Source organism: Ruditapes philippinarum, unplaced genomic scaffold (genome assembly GCF_026571515.1).
Source record: "Ruditapes philippinarum isolate M1 unplaced genomic scaffold, ASM2657151v2 ctg6978_1_1_1_1, whole genome shotgun sequence".
Classification (NCBI taxonomy): Eukaryota; Metazoa; Mollusca; class Bivalvia; order Venerida; family Veneridae; genus Ruditapes; species Ruditapes philippinarum.
In genome coordinates this window covers 1-22,456 of record NW_026861216.1, presented here as the reverse complement: position 1 = coordinate 22,456, position 22,456 = coordinate 1, and the positions used below count along the sequence as shown (strand labels likewise).

The window sequence follows — 22,456 nt, the reverse complement described above, 5'->3', positions numbered from 1 at the left end:
ACGTTGTACATATGATAAATGTGTGTTAAGGCTTTAAATTGAAAGAAGGTTTATCGACGTTTAAAAATCGATTTTAAGATAGGGTATACAAGCTTGAGGAATATTTGCTTTCTATACGGATCGCTTAGTGTTTGTGAATGTGTTTACCTGTTTTGTTTGTTGTATCTATATGTACAGGTAAGACTTTTTTTAGGAATGTTGCACATTTTCATTATCCCTCATGTACAGACTCAATCAAAACCGAGTCTGCAATTCTCTTGTAATTTTGTTGTAATTAATGCTTCGAGGGATCACTTTGTTCCAGATTAATTTTTTTTCTACATGAATAAAATAAGCTTTGTCTTCAGTTCTTCATAGAGCAAATTAAATCGAAATAATCAATATGGTATTGCATATTATCATTGTTGAGTGTTTTTTTATTTGCATATCTATTTTTTTTTAAATAACACTGATACAGTGTTAAACGAGTGTTTCAAATTGGTATTTACCATTAACGTGAAAATATTATAGTTAATGAAACAGGAAGTTTAATAGCAGGAATCTAAACTGCAAGTATTTTTAATCAATACTATACTCTACATTAAAAACTTCGTTGGTCGCATACACCTTTCATAGATTATAAAAACCATTGACCGATGATGACAGTATGTAGATAATGTGTTAGTTTATCAGAAGTTTTTTTCCATAACACAAAATAATCAGTTAAGAATAACAAAACCGTAATAAAAAACAAGACGAAAGTATATTGTCTTCAAATATTTATTCATTAAAAAAACAACAAAAAAACATGTGTTCCGTTTAAATATAAAGCTTAGCTTCATTTAAATCGATTTTTATAAGCATTCGCTCTTAAGGCTTAAGTTATATCAGTGATTTCTAATCAACAAATTTAGTGGTTGTATAATTGTTAACGCCGAAAAATCGATGTATAAACTAGCTATTTAAACTTATTATGCGACAGGTATATACTTAGTGTTGTTAGCTTTATGTTTACTTAAGCTCTACAACGACTTTATGTACATAGTAGGCTTAGTTTCAATATGATATTATTCGAATGTTTATACTGAGCAAGTACTGAGGTAAATAGTGTTATAACTGTTATAATTTTTTTTTCAATTGACAGACAATGATCATGTTCTTTATATATCCAATCTCTTATCAAATAACGTAAGTTGATTGTTTTTTGTTTTATATTAATGTTTAATAAGATTTCACGTTATAAAGTTCTAACATAAGTTTTTTTTTTTTTTTTTTTTTTTAAATCAATGTATTGCTCCGATATAAACAATATAAACGTAAATAAATGTGAACATTAAATAGGTTATCAACCCGGAAGTTTTATTTAAACGCACCTTTTGATTCATCATAAAACGTTGAAATAATACATAAGATCGTATTTTACCATTGCTACTACACCAACGAGATTTTATATATCTATGTGAACATATCAGTTTGTGAGACATTTGAGTTATTTGAATGAATCTGATTTACTCTAATACTTCATTGCATGTTCAATATAAGTCATATATAAACTTTTCAATTATATTAAGAGGATATTTATTTCGTTTGAGTTAAATATGGAATATCTTTTGACGAAACATGATGGAATGCCTTATGTTCACGAGCCGGGACCATATTTCACGAAAAACGAAAAAAATAACCTTTTTTATTTTATTATTTTATCAAAGAAAAAAGGTTATGAACCCCCTTGCTTGCTACGCAACTGCAATTGTACAGCGCTCAGAAATATAATTTTGTGTCGTTTTGCACGCGATATTTAGCGCTACATTGTGACGTCACGTAAACAACTATTTAGCGTTAATGACTGAATTAAAGATATTGGTTTCGAAATTTATTTTCTTAGACCATTTTCTATCATTCTAGATAGTTTTCAAAACAAGTTTCGACAAAAAGTTGGTTTGTATCTATCAGATTTCTCAAACAAAATAACGGAAGAAGTCCATTAAAATAAATATAAGTTTTGACTCCGTCCACTTTCATATTTATATTTGAAATATATTTGACTGATATAGCACCATATTTAATGGGTAAATTAAATAAATGATTATATTCAAACCGTGTTTATGTTAATATCGGGTAACTGTCAGACAATGAAATGGGAACGAAAGTTTTCATATGACAATGAGGTTAACTGATTTTTATTGATTTTTTTAAATTTGATTTTTGTTCGACATCAAATCATTATATACTAAAAACATGAAACAATTAATGAAATAATTTTTCCTTATTTTATTTTATCAATTTTACAAAAATAGATTCAAGGTTTTGAAATAAGTACGTTATGCTGCTTTAATTATAAAAATGGCAACTGAAATGTTTGGTTTCAGAAAACGACGGTTTAAAAAAAAAGAAGTGTCGTCAGTAATTGTCTGTACATATGTATCACCTTGTGTTTGAACGAGGTTTATGTACAGACTGAATCAAACCGAGTCTGCAATTCTTATGTAATTTTTTTGTGATAAATGCTTCCCAGGAATCAATTTGTTTCCAAAATTTTAGATGTTATGTGTCAGGAAACCCACATTTAATGTTGCAATTATATCAAATATCTATACACACTTGTATTTAGCCCCCGGAATACATTTGTTTTCTCAAAAAAAAATTATTTTCTGGTATGTTGTAATAGTTTTCAAAAAAATACTCATTTGCCATTTTGATGAAATATCGTTTGGTATAATTTTAGTTTAGTACTTTGCTTGTAATTCAAATACAACTGTGTTTACATTTTGTATGTTCACAGCTACTGTTTCGGGTGTAACAATTTGGACCTTATTTAGGGATTCTTTCTTTCCCTAATTTATTGTTGTTGACATTGTTAATTGCATGCCACTGATGCGTTACACTTTAACACGGCATATTGTTCGTATTATGCATATCAAGGTATTCCTATATAGATGAAGATACAGAACAATGCACAATATTTACATTGTTTGGAAGTCTATCTGTTCAAAACATGTTTATGTAGGCAGACGAATAAAATCTGATTTGAAAATGGTATATAGATAAATATCATCCTCTTCTGTTAGCGTTATGTCATATAAATCTCAGAGGGACCGAACATCATCATGCATGCATTGCAGCTACCATTACGTTTTTGTTTTAGTTTTAGTTGACTCGGTTCCAATTGCCCAAAACTAATATAATATAATATAATGACTCAGAGAAATTTTAAAGAAGATACTTCTCCCAAATGAAATGATAATAATGATGATGATGATATTAATAATAATAATAATAATAATAATAATAATGATAATAATAATAATAATAATAATAATAATAAAAATAATAATAATAATAATAATAATAACTATCTCCAGTGTGAAATAAATATATCATTTTTATTGACAAAAGAGTAATAATAATCTATAAACATATGTGTTATTTCTTTCTAGTGCGTAATATAATACGTTATATCACTTCCGATATATTCATATTCATATATATTCACACATATTATTTATCACCAGTAACTTTGATAGGTATTCAAAATGTTGTCAAAATGTAGACGACTTTAGAAATATTTAACAATCCAACCTCGCTGTTATCTGTAGTATGATTATTAAGAGGATATTTTTTGTTTGAGTGAAATATGGAATATATTTTCACGAAACATGATAAAATGCCACATATTTTCACGAGCCGGGACGGCGAGTGAAAATATGTGGCATTTTATCATGTTGAGTGAAAATATATACCATATTTCACGAAAAACGAAAAAATAACCTTTTTATTTAATTTCAATATCAAAGAAAAATGGTTACGAACCCCCTTTCTTGCTACGCAACTGCAATTGTACAGCGCGCAGTAATAATAATTTTTGTTTTTGTTTTGCACGTGATATTAGCGCAACATTGTGACGTCACGTAACAACTCTTTAAACGTCTGTACAGCGTTAATGACTGAATTAAAGATATTGGTGTTCGGATTTATTTTCTTAGTTAGACCGTTTACTATCATTATAGATAGTTTTCAAAACAAAATTCGACAAAAATTTGTTTTGAATTTTCAGATTTTTCAAACAAAATGGCGAAAGAAGTCCCGTAAAATAAATATGAGTTTTGACTCCTCCCACTTTCATATTTATATTTCATATTTATTTTTAAAAAATATGAAATATATTTGACTGATATAGCACCATATTTCATGGGTAAAATTAAATAATCTATAAAACTTTCATGACGGTTAACACGTCATTCGGAATGTAGGAAAAAACGAAACTTACAATCGAGCGTGCAAAATGCATGCCCGCAAAAATGATCTAAGATAATATTAAATAAATTATTATTATCTATAAAATCAAAAGTTAAAAGAAGACAGAAGAACACATGCAATTATCAAATATAATAATCAAATAAAACAAAAGCACGTTCAGGCATCAGTTGGTGATAATGTTTAGCATCATAACTCTCTTTTATATATATCTCATATCAAGCTCTATATTAAAAGGACTTTCTGTGACGTCCTAGTAATGAGAATACGCTCAGGTATGGTTATCAATACCACTTTTATAACAATGACTTAATTCATTTGCATTCCTATTTACATTTTTATTCCACATAAAAGAGCATTGAACCATTTTTTTCATATTCTAAAATTGTATCCATGCGTATGTAAAATATTCACACAAATTAGTTATCACCGGTAACTTAACATTAATGTATACACTTTTCAATAATCGCGGAAGAAAATATTGTTTGTACATAATAAATGGTTTAAGGTAACCAACTTTTCACAATTCCCGGTGTGGAGTGTTTTAACAAAGTTAAAACCAGTTTAAAATCGACTTTTATAAACATACGTTCTAAAGGTTTGAGGTATATCAGTGATTTTTATTTGACGTAACAAGCGGATGTATAAGTGATAACGAACACACATTGTTATATAAAATAGCTATTCAAAACTGATTAAGCGACATGTAAATACAAAATGTACTTTTATTTTGGTTATAATTAGTGTTTGCTAAATATTTTATTTAAGTTCTACATCAATATTACCGGCGTAAATATCTTAATTTGAATATGTTTTACGCATGTTATATACTGATGGTTATATTTTAAGCTGACAGATATATTATCATGTTTTTATCGATAACATTGTGTACATATCCACTAAACTGTTTACATTTACTTCCAAGTTATAATTTAAAAATGTTTCTTTCAAAAATTACATGATATATGCACACTTATAAGCAATAAAAATGTTAATATAAAATGGTATAATATCAACCCGGAAACATAATATCAACAATCATTGCAATACTTTATATAACGAACAAGATTATTGTATCATTGATACTTTAACATCAACGTTTGAATGAATTTGATATTTCATTGTAGAATTAAAGTAATATATAAACTGTTCAATGCACAATACTATGATTTAACGTGTTTTTGTTTATATCGATCATTTATTGCAAGATCAAATGTGGACGCAAGTTGTCGTATGACAATTAAGTTACCTGCAATATTTTTGTAACGACATAATATAGCTCTCATTTTCAATCTTTGGAAAATCAAGAATAAACAACTTACTGTAGTGTGTTTTTATATATTCACCTAAAACACTCGCTGTTTTGAATGGGCCATTGTACATTAATTTATATTTGATAAAGAAATTGACTTAAAACATATATTTTAAGATATATACACATGTTGGCTTCAAAACAATCCTAATTTTGTGAAGAAATACACGAACTTAGAGAGTGTATGATGTTTGTTACTTGAGGAAGCAATACATGTGATATAGTTTGTAATGTAACAACATGTAAACAAGACAATATTTTGACTTCAATAAAAAATACTCATTCACCACATATACTCTTATCACCAAGGCAATATATGCAAATGATTTCTTTAAATAAAAAATACTCATTCACCACATATGCTCTTATCACCAAGGCAATATATGCAAATGATTTCTTTAAATAAAAAATGCTCATTCACCACATATGTTCTTATCACCAAGGCAATATATGCAAATGCTCATTCACCACATATGTTCTTATCACCAAGGCAATATATGCAAATGATTTCTTTAAATAAAAAATGCTCATTCACCTCCTCATTATACAATAACAAGAAATAAAGTTTCAAGTCATATAAAGTACCATGTTGTGAAATGAAACCGGCATAAGTGACATAAGGAATAAACGATACGTTTAATATAAGTAAACATATGATAACAAATAAATTATTTATGTTTGTTTTTGTTGAAAATAAATATTATTAATAAACGCTTATTGATCGTCAATTTCCTTCAGTTGCATTTTTGTAGATTATACAGCATAATATGTATTGATATACGAGTTAAAACACAGTATGTTGAATAAACTTGCATTTTACACTTATTAGATGTAGTTACTCTTTTATTACTTATTTGTATATTTGTTTATTAATTCATGTTTTTTTCTTCTTTTGTAATATGTATACATTATACTGATTTAAATGGTTTCGATGTGTGTATATCACAATGGTCTATCAACCTAGTATACTTATAACAACTGTCTTCAACCACGAAGAATTTTAGTCAATATCATAATTTAAAAGCTACATGTATTTCAGCATTGACCGGCCCAGTGTGCTATATATGAATTAGTTATTAAGGCATATTATTGTCTCTCTCTCTCTGTGAAAACAAAAGAGTAATACAACTTTACTGACAGCTCCGATCTGTTTTCGTAGTGCGTAATATGTTCAGTAACATATGTCATACGATGTTACTTTATGTAATTTCAATGTGGGCAAATAAGGACATGCTTTAAAATACTTTCAATCTAATCACATTAGTATCTGCAGTTACTGTATGATTGTTAAAAAAAATATTTATAAATATACTCAAAATTTCAATGTTACGCCCTTAGATTAAACGTACGACTTAAATATTGAGTTAATCTGTAACCACTTTAAGATCAGTAGAATTATTTGTCTAAACTTTTTTAGACACATCCTTATTTTGTAGGGCGTAGCCAATATAAAATGGTCGGATTCTATGTTTGAGTTATAATTATATTAAAGGACGCATTGACAAAACATAGATGTAAGCGTATGTTTCAAGGATTGTCTGTAAATACTATCCGGTATGGTTACCGGTATTGTCTGTAAATACTATCCGGTATGGTTACCGGTATTTTCTGTAAATACTATCTTGTATGGTTATCGATAACACTTTTTTGAAAGTGCATTGTTTATATATATTCAAACCCACAGGAAAATGCATTGAGCTATTACATTCTAAAATTGGTCACTGCGTCTGTACATTAGTCTTACAAGGTTGTAAACACACAATAATTCACCATAACTTAACTTCAATTAATATAGCATGTATATGTCTAGTTAATCAGAAAGTTTTCATATCAAAAGAAAGTTATTTCAGATTATATTTCACGGCATTTGTCTTTAGAAAGTGCTGTTAACCTGGAATAAAATAGAGTTTTGTACATATATGAATAAAAGCCTCGAGTCAATATAAAAAACAAATGTGTGTACCGCTTAAGATTAAGATATATACCGACGTTCAAAATCAGTTTATAGTAACTGGTTTAAAGAAACATAGGCTATACAGGCTTAGGTATATTAATTGTCTCCATTCAGATCGTTTAGTGCGAGTTTATGTGTTAGCGTTGTTTTGTTCTTTGTACGAGGGCTGTTCAAAATGATCGTGGACTGCGGCTCTACTGTTCACATCTTTTAATTTGCGTATATGATTTTACAAGAGACATATATGAAAATATGTCCTTAATAAACATCGAAAAAAGCAATACAATATGTTTACAAATAAAAATTCTGTGACAGTTACATATCACAAGGGGTGCACAATCCGGCGCACGCTGATGATGAAACAAAATGACGTTCGTGACGTCGCAATATAAATGAAACATTTTACCAGCGTCATTGTTTCTGAAAGTACTCTTTTTAGTGTTCAATATCTGCGGATCATATACCAAAACCTTTTTTCTGTTTGCGATGATGAACCGAGATATAAAGTGGTCATCTATTCGCTCCATTCTCCGTATAAAGGTCCGAGTGCCGCATACTTTCCGCTCTTTATCGGGATTTTTGAGTAATTTAGACTCTAAACCAACAGTGTAAACGGACAGTGTTATTAAGTTAATTCAATTGTTGATTGATAGTATCAATTTGAAACCGCCCTCGTCCGATCTTTAAACAATATGATTATCGATGATAAAGAAAATATTTTATCAACTGACAATTATTCTATCGCTTGCGCGACCTGAAACCAAGTGACTTGCTCGACAACTCATTGTTTTTCGTTAATTTAATCACCTTATAAAAATATAAAGGAGTATACCACATTTATTGGTAAAAATTTCCGAAAGAGCGAATTTATAGTTTTTAAACGGGGTTTATACTTCCCAACTTACCCGTCTGTCTACTGCTGCTCAAAACTTGTTTGTTCAGCTATTCAACGTCCAAACGACGCCAAAAGTCAGATTTATGTAATTTTAATATTAATAGATGATTACTTGTATTTAACTTCATAAAACAATCATTTAATTTGTTTCAACATTTGTTTATATCTAAACATTATATGAAAATTTCGGCGTGCGCCGATGTTGCGTTGCCATGGTTATTAAAGTGCACATAACTCGTAAAGGAAATAAAAGTTAACAATAAAAGTAAATCTTACTTTTGAAAATAAAGACACTCTTTCGATTCATATCCACTAAGGGTGTTTTTATGAACCAAGTAAAAAATGACAGCAAAAATCCACGAACTTTTTGAACATACCTCGTATACATCAACTTTGAAGTTACAGGTAAAACTTTTTATCCATGCATATAATTTTTTTTTCTTCAGTCCTTCACATATTGTCACTATAAAGTAATTTGATAATCAATATTATATTGCACTGACGCTGTTCTCCTTCAAAGCTGAACTTCATTTATTTTTATTGATAAAATCCAACCAATATTGTTCATTTGCATATCTGTCTTTTTATATAAAAGTAAAAACTGATAAGAATAGTGAACGAGGTTTTCAACTTAATATTTGTTTTAAACGTGAATATATAATATATGGTGAATCAACCAGGACGTTTAATCATAGATTGAATAAACTGTACATATTTTGAATAAATACCATACTTTACGTTAAAAACTTTGATGGTCACATACACCTACATGTATTATAAAATCAATTCACCAATGATTAAACAGTATTCAGTAATACGATTGACATAATGTTTGACATAAAATGCTTAGCCTAGTTTATCAGACGCGTTTTTCAAAACACAAAATAATCTGTTCAGGATAACAAAATTGTCATTAAAAACAGGACGAAGGCATATTATCTTTAACGATTTACTAGTATTTATTCAGATCAAATGTGTGAACCGAAAGAAATTGTATCCAAGTTTACAATAAATTGTTATAAACATACAATCTAAAGGCTCATGGTATATAAGTGATGTTTATTCAACGTATTTAGTGGATGTATATTTCTTCACGCAAACAAACAGTTGTTTAAAACAGCTATTTAATAGATAAATACAGAATCCCTAAAGAAAGCCCAACACGGCAAAATTGAAAATGTTGCAGGCTCGGTTTGATTGAGCCTGTTCATGGACGGTACTGGAAAGTGCAAGTTACCGTCCACGCCCCCTAGCACCGGCTTAAGCAGAATTCAACATTTAAACATGAAATAGTAAAATTTTGAATTTAGAAACATCCGCAGATGTGTTCATACGGCGGTTATCATGGAACCTTCAATGTGACACTTCCGTGCCATTCCATGAAAAGCGGCGTATGGTCCCCAAGTAATAAAAAGCGTGTGCCCTAAACGAGAAAACAATGGGCGGAACTAAATAAAATGGAATTTTGAAAGACCTTGTAAAGCGAAAGGTATTAACTTTTATTTTGATTATTATTTATATTTGCCTCATTTTCACTTAAGTTCACTTATTTAAACCTTGTAAAGCGACATGAATTAACTTTTATTTTGATTATTATTTATGTTTGTCTCATTTTTACTTAAGTTCTGCTGATTTGTACGGCATAATAGCCTTAGATTTAATATGATAGTGAATGTATGTTATATACTTAGTAAGTAATGAAGTAAAATGTCTTATTAATTCATTTTCTTTTAATTGACAGACATATCATCTATCGAATCATACTTTAAATTGCTTAAGTGTGTATACATTATAAACGTGAATATAAAATAGTTAATCAACCTGGAAGATTTATGAACTAGAGTTTTAACGATTCACCCTTTCAATCAATATTGTACCTTATGATAATACCCTAGATCGTTTTTTCCATTGATACTACACCAACAATATTTTACTACCTTTGTGAACAAATAAGTTTGTGAGACACTTAAGTTATTTGAATGAATTCGATTTACTCTAATACTTCAGTGCATAAAGAATATAAGTCATATGTAAACCTTTCAATTATTCATTTATATATCATTATTTTTATACCGTGTTTATGTTAATATTGGGGAACTATCAGATAATCAATTGGGAAAGCAATGAGGTTTACTTTTTTTTTGACAACTGAAAGGTTTGGTTTCAAATAACGACAGTTTAAGGTTTAAGAGAAGGAAGTTTCGTCGGTAATTGTCTACCTCGTGTTTGGACGAGGTTTAAAGATTATGCATGTGTCAGGAAATTCAAATTTTATTTTGTATTTATATCAGATATCTATGCACACGTTTATTTAGCCTCCGTAATACTCTATTCTCAAAAACTTAACTTATTTATGTTGTAACAGTTTCCAAAAAGTAACTCATTGGTTATTTTATTGAAATATCGTTTGGTATAATTTTAGTTTAGTACTTTGTACATGTTGTATGGAATTCAATTACAAATGTATCTATATGTTGCATATTCATAGTTTCTATTCCGTTTGTTCAAAATAAACTTGCTTCATATTCATCTTTATATTAAAATAAAACAAGACTTAGTACAAATTTGAAAAAAAAATCAAAGGATTGCTACTTTTTTACTTTTTATTTTGATATTTCAGTTTGAACCAATAGACACACAGAGATATAGACTTAATATGTCATCAATGGTGCTTTAACAGTCCAAACATTTTCTGAAAACAAAAAAGTTTAAACCTCATAAAAAGTTTACTTGTCAAAAGCATAAGGAAATCAAAAATATATTTAAAAATTTTTACTTCAATCATAAATCAGAAAATATTCAATGTTTGAAATGATTACATTATGCTTCATACATTCATAAAAACATAATAACTGTAAATACAACTTTCTTAATAAAGAATTCTCGTAAGACATTTGGTATATAGAAATATCAAGTTTTCTTTTAATAATGAAAGGTTTAAATAAGAAAGGTTTACTGATTTTGCAACAGTTAAAGCAATATTTTTATTGAAAATATATCACATTTCTAAATACAATAGTGAATTTAACTGATCTTACGATATGCTTAATAAAGTCAATTTTTAAAAGAAATATATATATATATATATATATATATATATATATATATATATATATATATATATATATATATATATATATATATATATATATATATTATATTATATATATATATATATATATATATATATATATATTTAACTTAAAACAGAAAATTGATTGTAATAGCAAACAGTTTAAGCTTATACACCGTCAAATAACGACGTTTAAATATGTAATACAGATGTTGTTTTATTTTTCTCCCTGATAGAAAAAGGTGTCTGATGTAATCCGTACAAATAAATCAATAAATAATATTCACTTATTGACTCTTTAAGAAATGTGTGTAACATAGAGTATATTAAACGAGTGTACGTTCAATACTGAATTTACTGCACGAGTTGAATAAAGTTATATTATGTGAGCCTCTGGCGCATAATATTGTTTTATTCAACGAGTTCAATAAATTCAGTTAAGAACTTACACGAATTTAATATTCTATTTATCACATACTCAAAAAAGACAGTTTAAAGTTAAAGATAATCATTGTTCATTCACGCTTATAGTATAACGCTAACATTTAGCGCGTCTTTACACTATGTTTGTGTAACACTAATGACGTCACGTCAAAATATATCCCATTGTTACGGAGTCGCAAAATCGGCATGGTTGTTTGATAAAGGTAAATATGTAATTGTTAAATATATCTGAATTCAGAATTGGATAAAAAAATGACAACTATGAAAAACATTGCATTTTTTTGTTATTCATATTTCGAATTAATAGTTTATACATAGAGCAAGATTTAGGGTTGTTTGCCTGATAACTTTCAAAGTCTGTAACGAAGAACATTGTTTAATATGGCGACAATTTTCTACTATATATCAGTATAATGGTTTTGATTATCAATATGTGATGTTTAATCAAACCTATATATCTTTTTAAAGTTTAATCAAATTGATCCTGCAATATTTTCAATTATGTCGTGTTGGACTTTGTGAAGGGATTCTCTTTTTTCTCTATTGTATTGTCACATCCTTATTATTTGTACCATATGGTGTCTCCACGTACATTTAATCAATGATGTTATATGTTCTATCCTTGAAGATCATTTAGCACGACATTATTGTCGTTTGTACATGTTATGCGGTACTTTTTTCCTGCTATTTGGCCTTTTTCAACTTGGGGCATGGTTCCAGTATTCCTACTTGAATACTGTATAATCACCCTTAGGATATGTTGCCTGTTTTTTAACATTTGTCGTTTGAAGTCTTGTCTGTGATAAGCAGGCTTCATAACCTAAGATCCCCTTTCAAACTTTTATTGTTCTCTTATTAAAGGCACACACATTCTTTTACTTGGGGACCATACGCCGCTTTACATGAAATAGCACTACGGTGTCACATCGAAGGTTCCATGATTACCGCCGTATGAACACACCGCGAATGTTTATAAATTCAAAATTTCGCCACTTTTCATGTTTCAATGTTGAATTTTGCTTACGCCGGAGCTAGGGGGGACGTGGACGGTAACTTGCATTTTCTAATACCGTTCATGAACAGGCTCAATCAAACCTAGCCTGTAACATTGTCAAGTTTGTCGTGTTGGGCTTTCTTTAACAATTTTTTGTCTCTATGTTTTGGTTATGAACTTAGTGTACATAATTGTAGTATAAAGTATTTGCTAAATAAATGTCAGTCACAATCTTTCAATAACAGTACCATAAGACATCAAAAATCGCTATGAATGTTTAATACAAGTCCTTTCTAACTGCTGCATTAGCAGGAATCAACAGGAATGAAAACATTATATTTAAATACTTTTTTTTTTGAAAGAAAAAATTGGAAAATCAACAACATCATCATCTATACAGGATTGCTACATAGTCATTTTGAAAGACTTAAGTGGTGTTAAATAATTTGATAAGTCAATATCTTTCAATCGGGAGATACCTTTGATAATCACTCATATGATTATTTATCCAGTTTGGGTCATTGTTATTTTATCACTTGCACAATTTATTCATGTTCTGTATGCTAGTCTACCTGCAGATGCGATAATGTATTTACAGTTTACAGACCTTGAATTGTACATACAAACAAACCAGATAATACATATTCAGATAATAAAAGAAATTTCGTATTATGTAAAGCTAACCGTTTTAAGAATGTATTATTGTCAATGGAAATTCTACTAGATGTTTATGGAAAAGCATTAATACCAGAATGACCTAATCAAATTATAAAACAATGACTAATTTGTGCATTGAAAGAAATGACCTTTTCTTAGCAAGGAAGATCAGATGAGGAAGCAGTCAAAGACGTTTACTTTACTTCTGTTTAAAAACTACAAAATTTAAATCACGTGTCTAGCTTATATTTGAAACTGTTACTACTGTTTATTTTTCAGATTATTTGACTATTGAAATATGGAGGTATCTGGAAAGAAACTTCGTAAATATTGTAAACCTTGTGAGCAACGTAAGGCATCAACATACTCGGATGGTTTTTGTTCACAATGTGAAGAAGAAATGTGTCAACGATGTTTTGATACACATAAACAATGGAAGCTTAATCGGGGGCATAGACTGGATCCAACTGTCGGGGCAATATCTAATAAAGGTGAAACACCAACGTTTGATAATTGTTCTAAACATCTAAACGAGCCTATTAAATTTTTCTGTCCCGAACATGGCCAAGTCGGTTGTGGCGATTGTATGGTAATTTCCCATAAAAGCTGTAAAGTAGAGTATATACTTGAACACATCGATGGATATAAAGACGGTAAACAGTTCAAAATGTTGAAGAAGGACATAGAAACATATGACAATGAAGCAAAATCTCTATTAGGAAGCATCAGGCGCAACAAGAACCATGTAAAAGATGTCAACAACAAGTTTGCCCTTGACGTCAAATTGTTCAGGGATAAAATTATTTCACATATCACAAAACTTGCCGATGCCATGCTTAAATATGGAGATGATATAATGGAAGCAGGCATGAAAAAGATCGAAAATCTAGAAAAAGAGAATAAAAGCCTAGTTGATGAAACAAATGGCATGAGAGACACATTACAATCAGAAGTTGATCAGCCTTACAAATTGTTCATCAGTTCCTTGTCATACAAACAAAATCTCCATCTCGTCCGAGACCAGCTAGAAAGAATCAAAGCGAACAATAAGATCGAAACGTACGACTTCATGCCTGACTGTAATCTCGAACAGTTGATGAAAACTTGTAAACAACTAGGAGTGTTACATAAGTCAACCGGATCTGGTGCAGGTAAGTTTATAACTTTCAAAGTATTCTTTGATGATATATGTTTAAACAAGATAACCATTTTATACTAATAATGTTTGTCTTATCAATTAAACGCCTAATATAAAACATGTTCTCAGAATTAACATTTGTTATATTCATTTATGGTTAATAAAAAGTTTTTTTAATGTTTTACATGTTATACACTAGCTTCTAATCCCCAGTGTTAATACACGTGTTTTTAATTATTTTGTAAACTACCGTATTTATTTCGCTTCTTTTCTTGTTTCATAAATCAGCACTTAGAGAAGAATCAGTAAAAGCAAACGAAGCAGCACCAGTGACAAAGACTCTATGTTCACCAAAAGATCAAGTTAGTATCCTATATTATTTGAGTGTGTTGTAGCTTTTATTTGTATTTTTTTAAACGACTTATCCAATCATCACGAAATCAAAATATATTGTAAATGTAAAATGTGTTTCTATTTTTAAATGATACAATTAATAATTACTAACTTCGCATTATATTTTGTTTTCAGCCGTTGCTGAACAGACAACTTGTTTGCACAAACGTAATTATTGACGGAGACTTAATCAGGTGACATAAAACAACTAATTTTTACACTAACTTAAACTTTGTAATTTATATGCAATTATTTCAAAATATATTGTAAATCTTTTATAGGTTAACACTATTTTAAAATTATAGGAAATGTTTACCTGTTTTGATCAATACGATTGATTTGCTTTCTTTTTCAGTTATGATGAAAAAGCAAAAGGCGATCGTGGGTTATTTATTGACAAAAAGAAATTAAAACATTTGGACTGTTTTGAAATCGAGGTTATGAGCATTGGTAGAGACGGGGGTATAGGTAAATATTTGCTATAACGTTCGATCAAATGTAACTTGAGTCAAGTGTTTAGCCATAATGAGTTTGTGTACCATAATACTGCTTAAGGAATTAAAGAAAAGTCGTCAAAATTCTCATTACCTTCAGATAGACTTTTGAGCATATCATGTTTATGATGAAATCTAGTGATACCTTATCGTCATGAAACAAACAAAAATGAATGTTATATTAAAATATGTTTCTATAATAGTTAATATATGAAGGAGTATTAAGTTAAAATATTCATCTTTATCTGTAAATACTTTCTGAAAATTAATTTATAATCTACCATCAATACATAGCAAGCAAATTTTGAAGAATATAAGTTTGTTTTATTATTTATTAATAATACTTTTTTTCTGATTATCATAGTATCCATATGATAAGTTTACAAGGAACACCGTGACTCTTTTTATTACATATTCAATTAGTCATAAATTACGTTAAATAAATGTGTCTTATAGTAAACGTAAACCATTTAACGATTCCCTAAATAATTTATTGATTTTTTATTTATTATGTATTAATCTATGCAATTATAAATAACATAGTAATTTTTTTTTTTATTTATTTATTATTTATTAACTTATTTATTGTCTCTTTATTTATTATTTGATTTATTTATTTTGTTCTAATTCAAAGTTAAATATTTATTTATTTATAAATTTATCAATCAATTGATTAATGATTTAATTTATTTATCTATTGTTTTTTTATTTATTTATTAAATATTTTGTTCTAATTTAAAGTTTGATACTTATAAAATGGGATGACTCTTAATTGAATTTTACAATAAAATAACACATAAATATTATTTCATTCTAGCTATCGGTGTGGTACCGGATGACTATCCAAATAATCTTCTACCTGGATTAGGAAATGATTCCTATGGATACCATTCAGACGGCAAGTATGTGTTTATTGCTTTATTGTTAAGATATACTTTTTCCTTCGCTTTAAATTATCTAAGTGAATTAACGGAATAGAACATTAAAATGAATATTATACTAAGCCAATAATAAAATTATCTCTAGACCCCAGATGTTTCCAAATCCTCAAAACAAGATCAAGAAAAGGACATGTTTTATAACTTGCGCCGTTTTCTCATTGTCAGCTTTTTATGCATACACACATACTAAAATGCAATACATTGATTGGGTTGACGTGATTTCACCAAAATTATAGATGACGTTTAGAATGCTGGAAATCATGTCAAAAAATTAATTTCTTTATTTTTTTTCAAATTATTATAATTAGTTACGTTTGTTTTAAAAGTAAAACAAATAAAGAGTGATAGATAAAAAAAATTGCCAAAAAAAAAAAACATGTTCAAGTATAAGGTGTATATAATGTAAATGATTTATTATGCTCCCCGAAAAATTTCGGGGGAGCATATAGTCGTCGGGTTGTCCGTCCGTCAGTCCGTTCGTTTGTACATACGTCCAGAATTCACGTCCGGCCAATAACTTCGTTATTTTAAGTTGGACTTTACAACTATTTTTCACAGAAGTGATCACCATATTGAGACGATGTGTCGTGTGCCACAGTTGGGTCTCTACATTGAAGGTCAAGGTCTCAGCATGACCTTGAAACAAAATCGTGTCTGGCCAATATTTTCGTTATTTGAAGTCGGATTTTACAACTATTTCACATAAATGATCACCATATTGAGACAGCGTGTCGCGCACAACATTTGGGTTTCTTTTTTTTTGTTACTTTGAACTTTGTATGTTAAAAAACTCTGACACTACAAGAAATATACCTTCCTGTGTCCAAAACCTATTCGGGGAGCATCACCCGGTTCAACTGGCTATTGTTTATGTTTCACACAAGATGCATCCAAGTTCCGAACAATAAATGCATTTATTGTTCTTTCATTTACAATTTTGTTTTATCTATATGACATCTACGATGATTTTAATTTTTACGATCCACGACGATTTTGTAATATCTATCTTTATCTACTTGAATGGGCTCATTCAGTGAATAATATCGCTAGACCATATTGTTATTTTCGTCTGAATCTTTAAATAACATTGTATTGTGGAAATTTTGCAAATCATTTGATCAACGTATATACATTCGACATGACTTTTAACAATTTATAATATCAGATGTTTGTTTTAAATGTTAAATTTGATTCATCTTATAATAAATGTGAGTACGGTTATAACATATATGCTGTATTTCTAGAGTACAGACAATAAACTAACCCTTTCACTGCCATAGGGACGGCTTAAGCCGCCCATGATATTTTCGGCGTATTTGCCATATGGACGGCTTTAACCGTTTCTATAATATAATGATAATAATAATAATAAATTAATAATAATAATAATACAAATAATAATAAAAAAAATGTACCATCGACAATAATTATTATTATACTGACAGATTTGGAAACATATATAATTATTATGATACTAATAACAAATAATTATAATTATATTAATTAATAAATAATAATTTCTTAAAAATTCCTCTGGCAAATAGGTGATCAATAAAACAATAACCCTCTGGCAGCGAAAGGGCTAATGTATCCAAATTATGTTCTTCAAATGGAAATCAGTATGAGTATATAACGAAATGATGAAACAAAATATTTTATCATCTCCGTCAAATATTTTATTTACAAAATATATTAAGTGAAGATCTTTCGATACATAACATATCAGTTCATGCTAAAAATGGACCATAGTTACAGTGTTGATAAACTATTTTAATAATCATTTAGACATTATAATTTAACATAATTTGAACATAATAATATAATTTAGATGTTTGTTTCAAAGTCTTAAACCAAATAGAAATTCCAACTCAATCAGCAATATACGGTGGCATAAAGGTGACATGTGTGTGTGTTTTTATTTATCTCGTAGCCACGGGATACTATGTCGTGGCCGCGAGTTACTAAGTCGTGGCCACGACATAGCTAACTTGTGGCCACGAGATACTATGTCTTGGCCACAAGTAACTAAGTCGTGGCCACGACATAGCTAACTCGTGGCCACGAGATACTATGTCACTAAATCGTGGCCACGATATAGCTAACTCGTGGCCACAAGATACTATGTCGTGGCCACGAGTTACTATATCGTGGCCACGAGATAGCTAACTCGTGGCCACGAGATACTATGTCGTGGCCACGAGTTAGTAAGTCGTGACCACGAGATAGATAAGTCGTGGGCACGAGATAATTAACCAATCAGAAAACACTATATATATTATGAATTTTTTAAACTTAACAACTTACTTTTACATGCAACATTAATCTTTGAAAGCACTGAAGATATTCACTTTGAACTTGTCTAAAGGATCATATCATTTACGTAAAACGGCCTGTAAACCTTGTTTATACGATAACATGAGAAGGAATAAGTCCTGGTTTATTTTATTTGTAGGGGATATTAACAGTAGGTAGCCTATAAGGTAAAACCCTTGTTTGATGAATAATTTAGAAAGGATAAGCCAAGGTTTAATAACCCAGAAAGATCATTGCACCTGATCAGTAGATGACATCTAATAATTTTGAGGTCATTGGGTCAAACATTAGGGTCACAGTTACGCTAAATGAAAAATTATGGACAAGTCAATAAGTTGCATAAATTACACTTTTACAGGCTGGTAAATTAGGGGTATCCTTGTACTATAGCACATGTCTAGTTAATAAGGGAAATCCACATAAATGGGGTAATCTGATTGGTTATTTATCTCGTAGCCACGACTAAACTATCTCGTGGCCACAACTTTGTAACTCGTAGCCACGACAAATTATCTCGTGGCCACGAGTTAGCTATCTCGTGGCCACAACTTAGAAACTCGTGGCCACGACTTAGTTACTCGTGGCCACGACATAGTATCTCGTGGCCACGAGTTAATTATCTCGTATCAACGACTTAGTTACTCATGGCCATGACATAGTATATCGTGGCCACGTCTAAGTAACTCGTGGCCACGTCTCAGTAACTCGTGGCCACGACTTAGTAACTTGTGACCACGACTTAGTAACTCGTGGCCACGACATAGTATCTCGTGGCCACGAGTTAGCTATTTCGTGGCCACGACTTAGTTACTCGTGGCCACGACTTTGTAAATCATGGCCAGGACATAGTATCTCGTGACCACGAGAAAAACACACACATGTCACCTTTGTGCCACCGGAGCGATATCATATTACATGCCGAAATGTTTTTCAGGACATGCTGAACCTTTAAATCAGCAAGCAAACTAAAAAATTATAGAAAAATTAAATATTTCAATCTTTGCTAAGGTTTGTTATAATTATTCAAATTGTTCTAGTTTGTTACCTTATATTTTGTATAATATTTAGTTCCTCTTAGTTAAATAAATGAAAACGACAATGCCTTTTCATTTATTGAAATTTCATTAAATATAAGTCAAACTCTAGTTATTCATTTGCATGTTCGAAGGATTGTTATCTGCTGGTTGGTTCATGACCAGATGGTAAATTATAGTTTGTCAAGTTTGTTTGTGTCAGGTCAGTAGACTCAGGGCAAAGCTATCACGCTAGATATATCCTAGTTCCGTACACTGGCTTTTTCTACATGTAAAATACACCATGTGAACTATGCTTCTCTGTCATTCGCTAAGTGTTCTCAAAAAAGGAATGTGCAATGAATGATTGTAGTCAATAATCATTCATCATATGTCAATGACTCTAAACATTTACTATGATCTAAAATAGCGTGTTTTTTCATTTATTTAATAATTGTCGACAAAAAATTACATATATGTTCTATGAATATCCTGTTCCGTCACCCTCCGCATTATATAACGATCGAAAGTTTTGCAAAGCGTTTAGAAAACGGAGAGTTTTTGTTTCAAAAATTCTTTACAACCACATTTCATTTCAAATATATGTTGTGAATGTTTAACTAAGTCCATTTTATTAAGTAAGGTAGCAAAATTTTAAACATTTTTGGGGGGGATTTACATTTTATTTGTATATCCGAATATTCTTCAAGTGCAGTATAATTAAAAAATTTAATTTGTTGAAACAATATATTTTTCAACTGCATCAAATCATAGTTAACTTACTGTTATCTTTACCGTAAAAATACCAATAATCTTTTTCGTTTAAGTCTTGAAATTAAATGGTTTATTCTGAAATAAAGTCAGATTAGATCGGTAGTTTTATATTATACGAGAGATGATCCATAAAAATGCAAATGTTTGGTGTGAATGATATATGGTTAAACAGTATAATGCCATCATGTATTTAATAACGTCCAGCATCTTTTAACAAAATATTAGGCAAAATAACAAGTCATTGAAAAACTACATACAAAACAAAATTGTCAATGTGGCCTACGCGGTGAACGTCGTAGCTCATTTCATAACGTCCCTTTTATAGTTGTTTAAGACGCCGTTTACTTAAAGGCGACATGTGAACCAGACTGCTATTAATTCATGTTTTTATTCAAATTAATTTGACTTATTTTCATTGTTATGAATATTTTGTTGGAAAATGACTGTAAACCATTGCTGGTCATACAATGCGACATTTTTACAATAATTACTCCACATAAAGGTATCAGAACCGTATTTCCTATCTTGTTTCTTCATGGATTCATTTATTGAGAAATAAACCGAAGCTATGTCAGGAGAATACGGACTATATGTTGTATGCATGACCTTAATTTTATGTATTGTAGATAGTGTGAAACCTTTAACTAAAGCGTTTAAAAGAAATTTCAAATACCATTCCAAAAAGTCGCAATTAATGTTTTCGACACACTGTACACTCTATACGTAGATTTGCTGTATTAAGTAAATAGTTTATAACTGAAGATTTGAGACATTAACCAAGTCAGGTTATATGATAAATCAAAATAACCTAAAGTGACATTATTTTTCTATATTTTTTTTCAAATTATTTAAAGATTTCCGATCTATGAAGCCTAACAGCTCAGTCATTTTCCTGATCATTTGTTTTCGTGTGTAGCAAATTGAAAATTTACGACATTTTTGTCATATTCTGTCTGTCTGTCTTACATGGAATAATGCCCTTCTGCACTGTCCATTGTTGTCGAAAAACGGTATTTGTTCAGGTTCTTTTTCACCGGATTTTCCCTTTTGGTTTTATCAACTATCTTAAGCGTTTATTGTGGTATTTGTACGATATAATTACATAACTTAAATATTATACGGATTTCTGTTTGTCTTTAAACGCCATTTCTTGGCTAGAAACACTGGTTACACCGCACTATCCTTGAACACTGTTTTTTTTTATGAAATTGCAACATTTAGAATACAATTTTTTTGATATAATAGTATTATAGAACGGAATCAGATGAGGCTTTAGTTTGCGCTTTTTTCATGTTTATTTTATCTTGACTTAGGATTTATTTAACTTAAAAACTGACCAAAAATCTGCATGCGCCGCATATGTATTACTATAGTTATAGAATCGCATGACAAGTTTGCACATTATACTAAATATATAATAGTTATATGATATCTTATAAATTTACGTTCCGTTTTTTTAATATATGGTTTAGATATTAATTTAAACTACACATGTGAAATTCAAAGGTTTAGGTCACTCTGGATCATCCCTCGTTTACCCTTTGATTCAAGGATATTCATTATCTTCAAACAAATAACTGAAATGAAAATGTATTTCTAGTTTGAAAAACTAAACTATAAAACTATATAACGTACACATTTGTGTGAAGATTATAATTTTACACAAGTTTACTATTTTGATCAATTATTAATGATAATAATTTACAGGTCATTGTAAAATCCATATACAAATTTTCTAGTTTGATGTATTTAAATAGTGTAACGTCACTTTTTCTAGTTTGATGTATTTTAAAAAAGTGATAAGTACAATTCTTTGAAAAAAATTTAA

General features: G+C 29.6%; 1 protein-coding gene across 1 annotated transcript; it reads left to right on the top strand.

Moving 5' to 3' along the window:
• Positions 1-38: 38 nt before the first annotated feature.
• On the top strand, positions 39-16,489 carry LOC132714923 (uncharacterized; the record flags this gene model as incomplete). Its single annotated transcript, XM_060697849.1, has 6 exons — positions 39-177; positions 13,842-14,713; positions 14,989-15,062; positions 15,229-15,287; positions 15,449-15,561; positions 16,405-16,489. Coding segments are annotated over exons 2-6 (1,184 nt in total), but the record flags the coding sequence as incomplete, so codon positions are not given.
• Positions 16,490-22,456: the final 5,967 nt, after the last annotated feature.